Source organism: Drepanopeziza brunnea (assembly GCF_022702325.1).
Source record: "Drepanopeziza brunnea f. sp. 'multigermtubi' strain 214-2 chromosome Unknown ctg19, whole genome shotgun sequence".
Taxonomy (NCBI): Eukaryota; Fungi; Ascomycota; class Leotiomycetes; order Helotiales; family Drepanopezizaceae; genus Drepanopeziza; species Drepanopeziza brunnea.
In genome coordinates, this window is record NW_027094082.1 from 640,847 (window position 1) to 656,460 (window position 15,614).

Genomic DNA, 15,614 nt, shown 5'->3' on the forward strand with positions numbered 1-15,614 from the left:
TAAGAATGGGATGACGTGCAGATCTCGACGACGACGACGAAGGTTGAGGAAGATGGCCCCAACCTGTCAAAGGATTTACTTGCCAGGATCAGGCACAGAACGGATGCAGAGAGCCGATATCCTGGTACTCGGGGCTTTTGTTAGGGGAGCTCTGAGTTCTCCGCTAATGTGTGTGGACATTGTCTTTGTGTCCCCCGGCATGGGAACAGGTGAAGGAGAAGAAGGATGAGTATGACGAGGACGGCTCTCGAGTCACTCAATCGGTCAAAGTTTTGATTGAAAAAAATACCCGGGCAACTGATATGTTCCTCTCCTATTGTGGACGAGAACTTTCCTGAAATCAAACACGTTCTTACTCGTTTCTTCATCGTTTCTTACAAGTAAACAACACATGTGACGATACCCTCATTGCTCAGGGCCAAGAGAGATCGGCACTTTCTCCAGGATTTCTCTCCACAACCCCGCAGCAACACCACTCTTATTTGCTAGGAACAGGCCAGACCGAAGCTGTTATTGTTCCATACACATCACGAGCCTCGAAATCCCTTAAGGCTGGCATGATATCCGTCCACCTTCTTTGTTTTAAGCCGACATGGCTCCGGATTACAGTTCATTCGAGCGTCGTCGGCCTATGAATCTGGGGGCTCCACGTGGGGAAGCGAGCGAGTTAATTAGGCGAACAAAACAAAAGAGAAAGGAGAGCCCCTATCACATCGGCTTCGGAGTTAAGCGCGATGGATATACACGTACGGCCCGGGTCTGAAGCATTTGCCGTACGCTTACACAGCATAAAAGCAACCGTTCTTACCAGTTTCTGCAAGCAGGCAAGCAAGCACGCGAAGGCTCCCGGCATCTCGATCGATCAATGCATGACTCAAAGTTGCATCCCAGCGCCTCAATCCAGCCGGCCTCGTGCGTGTTTGCACCGCTACGAAGAGGAAGAAAGAAGCGGCCAATATCCATCCCTTCATGCAGACTTCCCAGCGGCTACCCGCATGAGAGGCCAGCCCCTAATCCTCACCGCCAACCCCTCGTTTTTCCCTCTTCAGATAACCTCCTCGTCCTCTACCGAGTCGGCGAGTCATCAGCACTGAGCTATAGCTCCCCAAACCCTCTTTAGCAGATACTTACGTTCTTTTCCATCTTCCTGCGTTCCTCTCACTCTGCATCCATACTCCTCCGTATCCACCTTCCTCTTGGTCGTCCTTGATCACTACGGGCTCAAAGGCTTGCCGCCGTCTTCCGAGTAGGCAGGTGGATCTGTTTGTAATACATAGGTATGCACACTGACTGAAACCTCGTTCAAATATAGTTCTGTGTATCAGTGTTGTAAACTCTAAGGAGAGAAGCTATTCTACGTGTGTACGCGGGGAGTAGTAGTACATGGCATGTCCCCAATGTCCATATCCACACTCCCACAGGATTAATGTCAAGATCAATATCAAGAACTTTGAAAACGAAAAAAAGCCCCGGAAGCGTATTCGGCTATCTTGACTTCGAGGTAGCTAGCCAGCCAGCCATGCAGCCTAGCCAGGGTGGACACTGGAAAGGAAGGTACATACACGTATAGAGAAAATAAGAAGAAAAGCCCCCTATCTTAACCTAGGCTGAAATATCGCCTCCCTATCAACGATGCAGCTAACACTGCAAGGCGAAGAAAATACAGATAAGGTAAAAAGTTCGCTTGGGAATTTTCCATTCCTCTCAGTCTGTCCTATATTCCCGGGACCCTTCTTCACAACTCAAATCTAATACTCATCGATGCATACTCTATGGTATATATACATAATTTAAGGAAGAAGAAGAAAAATTGAAAAGGGTATACGGACGTAGTGCTGGAATAAAACGACCACGTATAGTAACAACAGCGTACAGCTTGGTTTTCATGCATGACGTGCTGGTGATACATCCGGCACAAAACAAACAAACATACAAACAAACAAACAAACAAACAGCTAAGATCCCTTTTGCAGAAGTCATTCAAACTCTTTCAATCGCAATAACATCCGTCTATATAAATGCTATACAACATAAACATACTCAGATCAAAACTCAACCCCTTCTCCCTTTTTATCTTCTCCTCTCTTCATCTTTCCTCCAATCTACAAAACCCACAGCCCACTACTTCGACTTCGAAGTCGATTTCGGCTAGCCTTACATTCTATCCTACTATCCTATCCTATGCTGCTGCAGGTAAGTAGGTAGGTAGGTAAGTATCCGCCCCCTCTAGTACCAGGTACGTCTAGCGCGATAAACGGGATAACATGAAAGCATAGAGCCACATTAGTTCCTGTTGTCCAAGTCGGGAAGATGCTGCTGTGTATACATGCATGCATGCGCGTACTTTTACATGTACATAGTTCCTGCTGAGAATGCTGATGCTGGTGCTAGGTATCTAGGTAGCTGTGCGCAGGTAGCCGTTGGGCGTTCAGCAGCAGGGGGGCTTGTTGATATTGAGATTGATATTGAACTTTTTTTTTTCGCGCCGAGAATATAGGCGATAAATAATGAGAGCTTTGAAATTTTGAATTGCGGTTGAGTGGGATAGGGGGGGAGTGCAGAGATGCGGGTTTGGTACGAGAGGGTCTAGGTAAATAGATAGACGACGTACCTTGCTGAAGGATATGATTATAGATACATGATTATAGATAGGTCGGTAGATATATGTATATGTGTATCCAGATTTAAAACATTACGCGAAGCAGCTAGACATATACTGATAGAAGTGTAAGTAAGGTTCTGACCCTCATTTTCACTACTATGGATAGTTAGCCTCATGGCTGGCCAAACGCTTATGCCCCAAAAGTTACGAGGTCAGCTCCCACTATCATCGCTCTCACTTCTCCTTTGATAGATTCAATATCCGCTGAACCTTTGATTCTGAGTCCTTTTCCCATCTTCCCTCCTTTTTTTTGCCAGTGTTGGAACATAGGCAATCAGGCTTCTAGGTCACGTGTCTAGATCACGAAGTACACTAGATACGTATGCCTTGGCACCAGCATATAGCGCTCATTCGGAGTCCAGTTTGCAAACCGCAGACTTTAAGCATATACTTGGCTCCAACCACTCGAGTAAATATTCGCACTTATCACCCATTTCCCTGTGCAATCGTTATCGATGCGTCGTCCTTGTTCCAGTCCCAGCCGGCCTCCTCAGCCCCTATCGCACCTACCACGGCCTCTTTCCCCCTTCTGTACGCCACCACGTCTACCACCTCATCCACCACTGTTAAATAGACCTCGGGCCCTGCGATGAGACGCCACAGCGTCAGGTTCGGGGGCCGTACTGACAGCGCGAATTTCGGCGGCGTATGAAGCCTCCTTGTATTTTAGCTCGAGAAAGGTCTCTTCAGGCTTTTGCTCGGCCTACTCATTCGAAGCTTGATCACGTCCCACGTTGGATCCTTAGGAAGTCCATTCCACATGATGCACGTCATGTGACCGTCACTCGGCGGGCTGGGGTAGTTTTCGAGTTGCATTTGAAGAGATCGCAGGCGTGAGAAGTACTGGTCGATAGATTCCTCCGCAGGGATTGACTTCTCGGTGGCCAGCTGTCCCCTGAGGATATTCGAGGCGCCCTCGTTGTTTAGTGCTATGGCGCCCTGGGTTGTAGTAATGACTTCCCACAGTTGGTGGGGGTCGCCCTCTATAGCTGTGTCCATGAATTTGGCGAATATGGCGGGGCCAAAAAGATCGCAGATTACACCTAGAGCCTTTCGATTGTTCTCGTCCCATATCCATTCCAAATCCTCAAGAGCCTCATCGTTTGCTGCAGGCTGAGCCTGGAACAGGCCCAATAGCCCACTTCAGGACGCCTTGGCTGATCAGTTCCTTGATCGCCCCAGGTTTCCAGACAAAAAAGATATCATAGTTCAGGACTATAGCCTTCTCATCGTCGCTCTGTCCCGGCATGTTGTTGTTGTCGAGGGTCGTTGTTGTTATTACAAAAGACACTTTGCAGCGTTTCCGTTGTACAAGCAGGTTGGCTACGTCCGAACACGCAAGCTATGAGAGAGTTGTTATTTTTTTTTTATCGATCGATTGACATTTGATTGATTTCACTGAATTGCTACTATGAGAGAGCAACAGGCCTCCGGTAGATTTTAGCGAGAGAGAGTTGAGCGCTACCTACTTACCTATATACAATGGAGGTAGCCAAGAGGCTAACTCTAGTAAGGATATCAGGACCAGAAACCTCATATTTCTGTCACATATTACGTATTCATTATCAGCGACTTCGAAGGGCCCGGCTTTGAAATTTTCAATGTCTACGATCTCATCGTCGGTTAGACGCCAGGTCGGGATTGTTCACGAATTAAATTTAAGGTAACCGACGATTAAATATGTTTAGAATTAAAATTATGGAATTAAAATTATTCTGATGTGACAGATTGAAGACTTCTGATTCCATCAGTCAAGTCGGTATGTATAGTATTTCTGAGCTTCGCTATTACGAATTCAATTATCGTCGGCGTTCTTATGCCGAGATAGGCTTGAGTAGTTTTCTTCATCACTTCTGCGTAAGTATCATTTCTATTCATTGCGCTATCGTTATATTGACCTAGGAATTCTTTTCTCTGATATATCTTTATGAATAAGCGAGGAAAGTAGTAGCATTCAAGCCGGGACTTGCGGTATTGGAACGGTTTGGTTCTATCATTACTTTACACATTCATCCTTTCTTCAGCCCTACAATTTACTCTCCTTCACACCCAGAACCTCCAGCCCCTTATACGGCACACCCAGATGATAGAAAACCTGATGGACAGGGGAGAGTCAGTAGATGTCTGTCTAGGGGGGTTTCCGGAGAAGGAAAAGAAGATATCAGCTCCCCGTTACCTACCTGATCCCACCGATCACTCCCAAACCACATTTTCTTCTCCCCCTCGCTATTCACCCCCACGATCCACGGCGCGCCAAACGCCTGACTCTCCCTCGTGCGATCCAGCACGAGTTTCTTGTTCGCGGGACTCACTGCTCCCTGCATGATCTCTCTGACTTCCTCCTCAGAGAAGATACCGGAGAGAGCTTGGATAATGCCTTCGGGCTTGGAGATGTTGATCCCCTTGGACCAGTACCCGGCCGCCAGAGCAAGGAAGGAAGCCTCGAACCTGGCGGCGGAGTGCTGGGATTTGATGTAGGTCGCTACACGGACGGGCTGGGACAGTCAACAAGGAGTGTCAATATCTCCGATCCCGTCCTCCATCGTCCCCCCTCCAACTCGTGAATTCCCAGATAGCTCCCGAGACTCTCCAGTCCCCGAAATTCTGAGGCTGAAACGGACACGTTCCAACCATGGTAATGGGAAGCGACATGTTTATTAGTACTTACAAAAAGACTCATGATCGGGAACTCCTTCGGCGTCACGATCTTCAATCCGAGCAGCTCCCCCGTCATAACTGTATCCTGGTTCGAGAATGCCTCTCTGTATTTGGGCGGGGGCTGCCATCTAGACAACCCGAGCTTCATTCAGTAACACGAATTTCCGTCTGGATGGTGGTTTTTCTGACGAGGCCTCCAAGGGATAAATCACTCACGGATTCCCGGCCGCATCTCGGGCACCGCCGAGAAAGAACGGCACGATATCGACAGTTACGCCATGCGCGAGAATAGCCGGCCGGTGCTTAAGCAGGGCAGTGGTGCCGAACCACGAGTAGGGCGATACTAAGGTTTATTAGTCAGTATCGTTTTGAGACGGTGATACTCGGTGGGTGCTGGATATAATTAAGGGGGCTGAGAAGGGTGGGTACCGCAGTCGACGTAGATTGTTAGGCTGGCACCTCGGGGCGACGGTCTCATCATTGCGTTTGGTGTTCTTGGTTGAGTATTCAGTATCGAAAGATTGTTGAGGACGGCTGGAGAACGCACGGTCTGGCCATGGCCTTCCCGGATCGGCAACTTAGCCGAGGTACGATCCCAAATGGTATATCGCAACAACAAGTCTCTATCGGTTTCTCGGATATTTACGATTTAAAAATTCCGAGGATACTCCATTGCCTCTCGCCTATAAGGAGCATTTGAATCTCAGATATAGTTTGCTTCAAATTTCAAATGACATTATGGTTACCAGCTCTTGTAGTAATCCGGATTTAGCATTACTGACATTGTAAATATAAGTGCGAACACCTCATTCGCAGATTTTCAGGCGTTGATGTTTGCTTCCATTCGTCTATCCTCTCTTAAAATCCTGTCTCCCATTTCCCCCCAGTGTTTTGAGACCAAGAAAAATACATATGTTCGTATTCAATCGAATCCGCGAATACTGACACAACGGGTAGTCTCTCATTCATCTCGATCCTCATTCTTGACACTTTTAGATTCAAGCTCCGTCAGAAAAAAAAGGCTCCAACTCTTCCATCGTAGGGCTTCCTCTTCGCGTGAATGGCTTTTCCGGCTCTCTCAAAACCAGATTTCCGCCGGCATCAACTCCCACCCCCTCGTATGTGTCGCGGATTCTCAGATTGCTATACACACCCTTGCGCTTTTGTGGCTTCCTATAGTGGTATCCCCATCCATCGGACTTGCTCTCCCTCTTGTCCTGGAAATCCAAGTGACTCCTCCACGTCCAGTCATCATGCTCCTTTCCTTCTCCCAGGTCTTGCCACTTCGTGAGTACCAGCGCAACGCCCTTGACTCCTAGATCCTGAAGATTGATCTGGAATTGAGTGGAGCACCGTGTACAGATTTTGAGTCCGGCACAGATCTTGCAGTTGTCGGCCGCAGTAACCGAGAATTCAATTCGAGTATTCGTTGTATTTAGAATATCGACTTTTCTCCTCTGGTTGCGAGGTCTTATGTATTTGTTTGACTACACGCTTTGAATAAAGAGTTTTCTTTGTATAGAGTATTATAAGGACGATCGAAGATTTCAAAGTTGAGATGATTTTTAATCGCTACGAAACCCTCATCGGAATAAGTATTGATGGATAATTCATGTACTCACGTGACTCCTCTTTTGGGGATGGGGTGTATGCTTTTAAACCCTGCACAGCCTACTCCGGAGATCAAGTTCTTGGAAGCAAGAACGTTCAATGGGAACTATACACCAATATTGGGATTCTCCAACGCTTTCTAGGTCCTCAAATCCCGAAGATTGAGCGACCCAGGTGTAAACAAGGCCGCTTGGATCATCCCCAAGATTAAGCGAAATATGTAGGCCCGGGGATTTGGGGATGCGTGAAAGACGAGGCAGCACTTGTTCTGACTCCAAAAATAAGGTTTTGAGTTCGATAAAATTACAAAGATAGAGAGTCGAATTTAGTTTGGTATCCAGCAGTATACAGTGCGTCCAGTGTATCGTTTAAAACCCAACACATTGACCCCGCTAGCTGGGCCAACCTCAGCGATCCCGAATATCAAGTCGACAAGAAAAGCCTACGTAAAGGTATCGAAACAAGATAACGGCAATGTGTTGACACGCAATAATCTAGCTCTATATGATCCTCGGCCTCGCTCCGCCACCACTTGAGGAGGTAAGCCGTAGAAGGACTGGTCTGTGTTAGTACATGTGTTGTACACAGTTTTTCGAGTAACCTCAATAAGGCTTCAACCACAAGTCCTGATAGATAGTTCTCGTGCAAATTATCTCCCCTCTCCTCAAATCTCAACATATCCAGGGCTGCTATCTTCAAAACACGATCTTTCCTCAACATGTCCTTCAGATTCGGCGTCAGCGACATCCTTCGAGAAAGCGAGCCCGCCTCCAAGCTCTGGAGAATATTCTCCGATGGCGAAGGCGATTGTTTGGAGCGGAGCCACCAACTATACGGTACATACAGAACCCTTGAGGCTCTTGTAAGCGACTTGAAAGATCCAGCGTCGCCTACGAAAAGGCGTGGACAAGGCCAAGCCAACGACAGTCTTGCGCGAATGATTGCCAACATCGAAGAAGTGCTACTAGAGCTCGAAGCTGTCGTCGCAGAGTACCACACAATCGAAAACCAAAGGTAGGGTTCGATGGTCTTATTCTGGCGTATCTCGGCTTCTCCTTGGTACCAGCACTGTAGCTGGGCTAGTGCATGATGCTTCGCCAGCAACCTCTTACACAATCATTCGATTTCTACAACAGAGGTAACAGCTTGAGTAAGTGAAGTAGCTCCGGATACCAAAATGTTGGAGAGCTTCTACAAACTTATCCTTTATCATTGTCGTTATCATCATCATCAAGTTTTCTTATGCGGAACCACGCGCCGTATACAGCCTTTCATCGTCTGGAACTCATCCCACAGATTCCGCGATGGCGGCGTCACTACTTACGTTCCCAGCGCGGGACCTGCATCTGAGCTTCTCGCTATCCAGGGCCATCTCTGCTCCCGCTTTTCGAGCGGGAAAAGCATTCGAGAGGCTCCGTATATCACCTGCCCTGCATCTAATGTGGGCTCTAGGCGGTATATCATGGCGTCTGGCAGTTCTGGGGCTGCAGTTATTTTTATACATTTTGCGTACGTACAGCACTAACGATGTTATAATGCATAAACCCACTTTTCGCACCAAAACAAAGGGTCAACACTTCGAAGAAAAAAAACACATTAGCCATAATACATCAGTCCCGCCTTTGGGAAACTAGTTAATTGGACCATGAAGCTTAAATCTGCTTATTTAATAGAACTAGATGCATAAGATAAGAGCTGAAATCGCTCCCCTCTTGTTTTCTTTTCTATCCTTTCCAAAATTTGCGGGTATAACTATAAATGTTAAGCGAAAGCTATCTTTCTATACTTTCTGCTTTACCTAACTTTATCAAACAATAATATGGAATAGAACCGTCTTATAGTTATACGCTATTCGTATTTGTGAAAAGGTATTGTAAACACCTTGGCCACTAAGGCCACACTACCGGTAGACGGACCCATCTTCTATAAGAGGGCACACATCTCTTAACTAAAACAATTAACGAGCTTTCCACCCATCTTTTTTGCACTTCCTTGTGAGGACCATAAGGTCCAGCCCTGATGCCGGGCTTCTATACGACACCTCTTTTTTGGTGCTTTTATATTGGTGACCTACGCAGGGATTCAAACCTTTGGTCTTTGTCCTTATACAGCTCATTATAATCGCTTGATTCGCAGTCAAGTTGACCTTCGTTCAGTTCCCTCCTCATACTCAACAATTACGACTTCAAATCATCAGAACCCCATCCCCGATGGGTTCGGACTTCGGAATGCCGCAATGGCCAAAGTGCAATATTTCGGCTCCCCGGCAAAAACTCTCTCTTATTGCCAATAAAAAAGAATTTTTATCCGAAGGATGTTCCTTTCCCCTCCTAGACAGACCGTCCGCCGCCGCATTCTTGGTGCCAAGGATGTGTTTGACCTCGAAGTCCATCAGCCTCATCCATGCGATCCAGTTCGTGACAAGAGCTCCAGGTAGGTCGCTCGCGGATCCGTTCAGTTGATCAACAAGTACTTTAGCATCGGTTTCCAAGATGAAGTGGACTCCGTACAGCTCGCTCCTCATCTTTTTCATGGCCTTGAGGGCGCCGCGGCATTCTCGTTTGGTTGCATCGTACTTGCTTTCAGCAGGGTTCCAAAGGCCACTCTCGAATCTGGCTGGATGTCTTTTCTTGTCTGAGTCCTCTTGTTGCAACACGGCTCCCCATCCCTTGAGGCTGGCGTCCACCGTCAAGTAGATCTTTCCTCCTTCCTTGCTGTAATCGATTTTGATCAGGGCAGGGGCAGAGAGTAGGGCTTCCTTGAGTAGTCTCATCGCCTCCTGTTGGGGTTCCAACCATTCGAATTCGACTCCCAATGTAGAAGCGCCAAAAAAGAAGTGTCGTATAGAAGCCCGGCATCAGGGCTGGACCTCATGGTCCTCACAAGGGAGTGCAAAAAAGATGGGTGGAAAGATCGTTGATTGTTCTAGCTAGGAGATGTGTGCCCTCTTATAGAAGATGGGTCCGTCTAGTGGGGATCGATTAAAGCATCATGAGGCCATAAGGCAGAAACAGGCACACACGCATTAGACAGCCACTCGGACGCCGAACCTCCGACGGAGCTAATCTAAATCGGGTATAGCCTATATTATTCCCGCATTAACTATTCCGTAAACGATTGACTAATAAACGCGCTCACAAAATCGGCTAAGTCGCTAAACTCCGATACTATAAAAATTCGAGTTCGAATCGAATTTAAAGCTTCGCTCGTGATTGATTTGATTCGAATATTACGTGCGAGGCTCGTTAAGCGGCCGCTAGCTTCGCCTTTATTCTTTTAACCAAGGCCTGCTTGCTAGCACCGTATAGTAACAAAAAGAAGGCTAAAAGCGGAAGTTTAAAGAGCTTTACGTGCACGCTCGAATCAACACGTAACGTAATAATAAACGTAAAGCTTTTTTAATATAAGTAGTGGTTTATTTCGAACTGAATACACGTTATCTATTTAAGGCTGAAATAGCTTATAATTAGCTAAAATAAAAAAAAAAAAATAAAGGTAACGTAAAAGAAGTCGAGCGCACGTGCTTGGTATTATTAAGAAGCTAAAAATAGTTTTTATTTCGTTGAATTTGCTTTAAATCAAACGGCGAAGAAAGTAGCGGGAAAAGTGGCGGGAGAAGTAGCGAAGGAGGCTGTGTTATGCTTGTTTCTGCCTTATGGCCTCATGACGCTTTAATCGATCCCAGCACGAACACCGCCGTAAGAAGAGTCATGGTCAAAGTGAGATTTCGGATATAGCCAGCCCGAAAAGGCACCTGATGGCCTGGACAAAGCGCTTCCTGGATTGGCCATGATGCTGAATTATGTGAGCTTTGTTTTATTGCAGTGCAGACCTGCAGTTTGCATACCCACTTCGTCCGCGTAGCTACAGTTTCTTTGAATACAAAAGTATATACTCCTAGTGGACGAGATATCGGGGCACGTTTTTGTGCTGATATCTGTGATACTGTGTACTGGTATGCCGAAGCCCATGTCCTGGATTACCGGTAGAACACATTGCGCCTGAGAATTGTTATTAATGATTGAATACTGATGACGAATACCTTACTGCGTGCGCATTGTGGGTAATTCTTCAAGTAATCTTCTAACAGTGTTGATTGCTGGCTCTTGACCGTCGCGCAGAAGACGAAGGTCGAGAACAACACACTGAGTCTCATGTTGTTGCAAGCATTTCACGGGCAAGGAGAGGTACTTTGGAGGTTGGGGAATCGTCTTCACATCAAGAGAAAAATTGGGGTTGAGGATCAAACTCTACATGGGCATTGGGGTTATTTTCCGGTGTGCTCAGACAGTCAGTCATAGACCGGACCAATGTAGGCCAGAGGCTCGTTCAACGATATAGTAACTGACCCAGTTACGGCCGTTATTTCAAGACGATCGCAAGAGATTAAATGAAACAGACTTTGGGTCGCTTGCGCCTCCAAGGCTAGTCTGATGCCATAGAGGAATGTTCAGTGCACAGGGACTCTCGGGAGCAGAAACAGGTCGCTTTCCCTATGGAAGATGTTCGACCTGTTGCAGCTTCTTGAGCCCATCTACATATATTCTCGTATATAGTGAGCACCCTGGCATGACAGGATGTAGAAGAGGCATATGATGGTCAGGCTCGTCAGCTGCTGACAACGATACACATGATATATCGTCGTCAACATCTCGCATGATCCCTCGCCTGGAGCCCTCCACTGATCATAGAATTCCTCTTCTCCGAGGCTTACGGAGACAACGAAGAAAGAACTTCAAGCCGAGTCTGTGCAAAATCGAGTGAAAGGTCCGTGTAGATATGTAGCTCGTTGGGATCATGGCGACGGTTACACAGGCCCAATGAGGGCTGAAATTATATGAAGGACCCAGAATCAGCAGACATTGGATTGGGATCAGACACGGAAGACTGTCGGGATCCGTGTGACGATGATTATTCGACCGGAGAAGGATCGACTACAGTCTCCTGGTTCGCGTGTGGTTAACAGATCCTGAAAAACTGGGTTGAATGGTGGTTTGTGGTTCTGAACGAGATGCTCAAAAAGAAAGAAGACCAGGATCGCGATGCGAGAGAGGTCGGCCAGTATAGTATTTGGTGTATTTGGTGCTGTCGCTAAACCCTTGATGGCGCTAAATTTCAGAGGCTGTGATCCACTCTACGCGTCAGTCGCGTCCACCAGCGAAGCGAAGTCTGCCTTTCAACCAACATCGCCATTTCAGCAGAGACCTTGCTCGCCCATTTGTGGAAAAATGGCGAAGCTATCCTCAACACCGACTTCTTCTCAAGGAAAACAAACAGCCATCTCGAGTTTCTTCTCGCGAAAAGCCCCTAACGCGTCCCAACCGGCACAGACCCAAAGCTCGCCACCACCGGAAAAAGACGGCAACCTATACGACGCCGATTCTGGGGAGGATGGCGAGCCTGTTGTGGCGCATAGAAGGACTTCGTCCAAGAGGCCTCTGGCAGACGTGTCGAACGAAACCAATCAGAGCGTAGAGCCGCTGGCGAAGAAGAAGAAGGGCGACGAGGAAGAAGGAAGCAGTGCTTTCTTTGCTGCCTCTAAATCTGCAAATTCCAAAGCTACCACAGCATCTACGAAGGCGATCATCTCTCCGCGGACCGTGAAATTCGTGTACACAGGCTCAAGTCAAATTGTCAGCAGCGAACCCACAATTCCCGAAGTTGAGGAGGAGGTAGTGGACGAGGCTGAGAAAGCGAGAAAGGTGGAATTGCACAAGCAGTGGGTGAAGAAGATTGGAGGGTTGAAGATTAGTCGGCAAAATGAGGAACCTTCAGTAGTCACCGAGGGCGACGAAGATGATGGCGAGGAAGAGGAAGAAGCACCACCTCCCAAGACCAAGAAAAAAGGAGCCAAGACAGGGAAATTGACTCCTTTGGAACTACAATTCTTGGAAATCAAGCGGAAACAGATGGACACCGTGCTGATTGTGGAAGTGGGCTACAAGTTCAAATTTTTTGGGGAAGATGCAAGGACTGCAGCAAAGGTGCTGAGTATCGTGTGCATACCAGGAAAATTCAGATATGATGAGCACCCTTCCGAAGCCCACTTGGACCGATTCGCATCCGCTAGTATACCCGTCCATAGATTGTCAGTACACGCGAAGAGATTGGTCGGCGCGGGTCTGAAGGTTGGAGTTGTCAGACAGATCGAGACAGCAGCACTAAAGAAGGCAGGAGATAACAGGAATGCACCCTTCACTCGGAAGCTGACAAATGTCTATACGAAAGGCACATATGTAGACGATATCGATGGTCTGGACCAGGAAACAGAAGGAGCCGCTCCTGCTACTGGGTACTTGTTGTGCATCACAGAGTCCAAAGCCAAAGGATGGGGTACAGATGAGAAAGTGGATGTGGGAATTCTAGCTGTACAGCCAGCGACGGGTGATATTATCTACGACACATTCGAGGACGGCTTCATGCGAAGTGAGCTAGAGACGAGACTGTTGCACATCGCGCCCTGCGAATTCTTGCTTGTTGGAGAGTTGACCAAGGCCACGGACAAGCTAATAAAGCACTTATCGGGGAGCAGCACCAACCAATTTGGCGATAAAATTCGTGTGGAGCGGGTCAAGCAGGGCAAGACCATGGTTGCTGAATCCCACTCGCATGTCACACAGTTCTACGCAGATAAACTTAAGGCTCAAGAGAATGAAAGCGAAAAAGACCGCGACCAAAGCCTTCTCGATAAGGTGCTCAAGCTTCCTGAGCAAGTCACTCTCTGTCTCTCGGCCATGATCATCCACATGACCGAATATGGCCTTGAACACGTTTTCGACCTCACGAAGTACTTCCAGTCTTTCAGCACTCGGTCTCACATGCTCCTGAATGGTAACACCTTGACGAGTTTGGAGGTATACCAAAACCAGACGGACTATTCCGAGAAAGGGAGCCTGTTTTGGACTCTCGATAAGACGAAGACTCGCTTCGGACGAAGACTCCTTAGAAAATGGGTTGGTCATCCATTGCTTGACCAGACTCTACTCGAAGACCGAGTCTCGGCAGTAGAAGAGCTGAAAGACGGCCACCAGACCCCAAAGGTCGACAAATTACAAGCTCTGCTTCGGAATATCAAAATCGATCTCGAGCGCAGCTTGATTAGGATATACTACGGCAAGTGTACAAGACCTGAGCTCCTCACGGCACTCCAAACTCTGCAGCGGATATCAAACGAGTACTCCTACGTCCGTGGCCCTGCTGATGCCCCTTTTAAATCGGCCTTGATCAATAATGCCATCGCCTCCTTACCAGCTATCGGAGAAACAGTGATTGCCTTCCTGGATATGATCAGTGCAGAGGCAGCTCGCAAGGACGACAAATACGCTTTCTTCCACGAAGACCACGAGACGGAAGACATCACAGACCATAAACTCGGCATCGCAGCCGTGGAGCAAGAACTCGATGCCCACCGCGAAGTCGCGACCGATACCCTTCACCAACGCAAAAAGATAATATACAGTACCGTAGCAGGTATCGAGTACCTCATCGAAGTGCCCAACCAAGACCTCAAGCGCGTACCAGCATCGTGGACGAAAGTCTCGGGTACTAAGAAGGCGTCGCGCTTCCACACCCCAGATGTAATCCGCATGCTGCGAGAAAGGGACCAACACAAAGAATCCCTCTCCGCCGCCTGCGAAACCGCATTCCACACCCTCCTCTCCTCGATATCAGCGCACTACGGCCCCCTCCGAGACGCCATCTCAGGCCTCAGCACCCTCGACTGTCTCCTGTCCCTCGCCACCGTCGCCGCCTTCCCGGGCTACACAAAACCCACATTCGTCTCCTCACCGGACACCCAGATTTCCATCCAAGGAGGCCGCCACCCCATGGTCGAGCAGCTGCTCCCCTCAACCTACATCCCCAACTCGACCACTCTCTCCAACGCCCCCTCCCCGTCCACAGACCCCCGCGCCATCCTGATCACAGGGCCCAACATGGGCGGCAAATCCTCCTACGTCCGCCAGGTCGCCCTCATCTGCCTTCTCGCCCAACTCGGCTCCTTCGTGCCCGCAGACTCCGCCACCCTCTCCCTGCTCGACGGCATCTACACCCGCATGGGCGCCTACGACTCGCTCTTCACCAACCAGTCCACCTTCCAGGTCGAGCTGTCAGAGACCTCCAGCATCCTGAAATCGGCCACGCCCAAGTCGCTGGTGATCCTCGACGAGCTCGGCCGCGGGACGAGTACCCACGACGGCGTGGCCATAGCCGGTGCGGTGCTGGATCATGTGGTCAGGGAGACGAGGTGTCTGTGTTTGTTTATTACGCATTATCAGAGCTTGGCGAGTGTGGCGAGAAGTTTCGATGGGGAGTTGAGGAATGTGCACATGAAGTTTAGTGCTGCGAAGAAAGGGAGTGGGGTAGAAATTGGCGAGGGTGGAGGAGACGGCGAGGAGGAAATTACTTTTCTGTATGAGGTGGGTGCAGGGGTGGCGCATAGGAGTTATGGGTTGAATGTGGCCCGCTTAGCAAACGTCCCAAAGGCCGTGTTGGACATGGCTGCGACAAAGTCTCATGAATTGGAGATGGAAGTGAAACAAAAGAAGTTGAGGAGCGTTTCGAAAATGATAGTTGATGTAATGTCTGCTTCTAAAGCTCAAGTTGACCTAGAGCAACTTGTAATGTCTATGGAGGAGCTATGATGTATGTATGATACAGAGTCGAAATAAGCAGAATAAGAGTA

General features: G+C 48.2%; 5 protein-coding genes across 6 annotated transcripts; 2 read left to right on the forward strand and 3 right to left on the reverse strand.

Moving 5' to 3' along the window:
* Positions 1-3,088: 3,088 nt before the first annotated feature.
* On the reverse strand, positions 3,089-3,911 carry L3040_008957 (uncharacterized protein; the record flags this gene model as incomplete). The annotated part of the gene is made up of 4 exons (XM_066155780.1): positions 3,089-3,100; positions 3,173-3,246; positions 3,370-3,781; positions 3,855-3,911. 4 exons carry the CDS (start codon positions 3,909-3,911, stop codon positions 3,089-3,091), a joined length of 555 nt encoding a protein of 184 aa, XP_066010069.1.
* A 777-nt stretch (positions 3,912-4,688) lies between these two features.
* Positions 4,689-5,801, reverse strand: L3040_008958 (uncharacterized protein; the record flags this gene model as incomplete). Its single annotated transcript, XM_007292716.2, has 5 exons — positions 4,689-4,757; positions 4,843-5,157; positions 5,331-5,448; positions 5,537-5,663; positions 5,750-5,801. The coding sequence occupies 5 exons, from the start codon at positions 5,799-5,801 to the stop codon at positions 4,689-4,691; spliced, it is 681 nt and encodes a 226-aa protein (XP_007292778.2).
* Positions 5,802-7,649: 1,848 nt separating this feature from the next.
* On the forward strand, positions 7,650-7,949 carry L3040_008959 (uncharacterized protein; the record flags this gene model as incomplete). The annotated part of the gene is made up of 1 exon (XM_007292717.2): positions 7,650-7,949. The coding sequence occupies one exon, from the start codon at positions 7,650-7,652 to the stop codon at positions 7,947-7,949; it is 300 nt and encodes a 99-aa protein (XP_007292779.2).
* Positions 7,950-10,592: 2,643 nt separating this feature from the next.
* Positions 10,593-10,989, reverse strand: L3040_008960 (uncharacterized protein; the record flags this gene model as incomplete). Its single annotated transcript, XM_066155781.1, has 4 exons — positions 10,593-10,726; positions 10,779-10,861; positions 10,915-10,932; positions 10,979-10,989. The coding sequence occupies 4 exons, from the start codon at positions 10,987-10,989 to the stop codon at positions 10,593-10,595; spliced, it is 246 nt and encodes an 81-aa protein (XP_066010070.1).
* A 1,170-nt stretch (positions 10,990-12,159) lies between these two features.
* On the forward strand, positions 12,160-15,573 carry L3040_008961 (uncharacterized protein; the record flags this gene model as incomplete). 2 transcript variants are annotated; one of them, XM_066155782.1, is made up of 2 exons in its annotated part: positions 12,160-14,408; positions 14,453-14,480. In XM_066155782.1, 2 exons carry the CDS (start codon positions 12,160-12,162, stop codon positions 14,478-14,480), a joined length of 2,277 nt encoding a protein of 758 aa, XP_066010071.1. The 2 variants fall into 2 exon arrangements, with proteins under 2 accessions (XP_066010071.1, XP_007292781.2); XM_007292719.2 differs by having other exon boundaries at positions 12,160-15,573.
* Between the last annotated feature and the right edge of the window lie 41 nt (positions 15,574-15,614).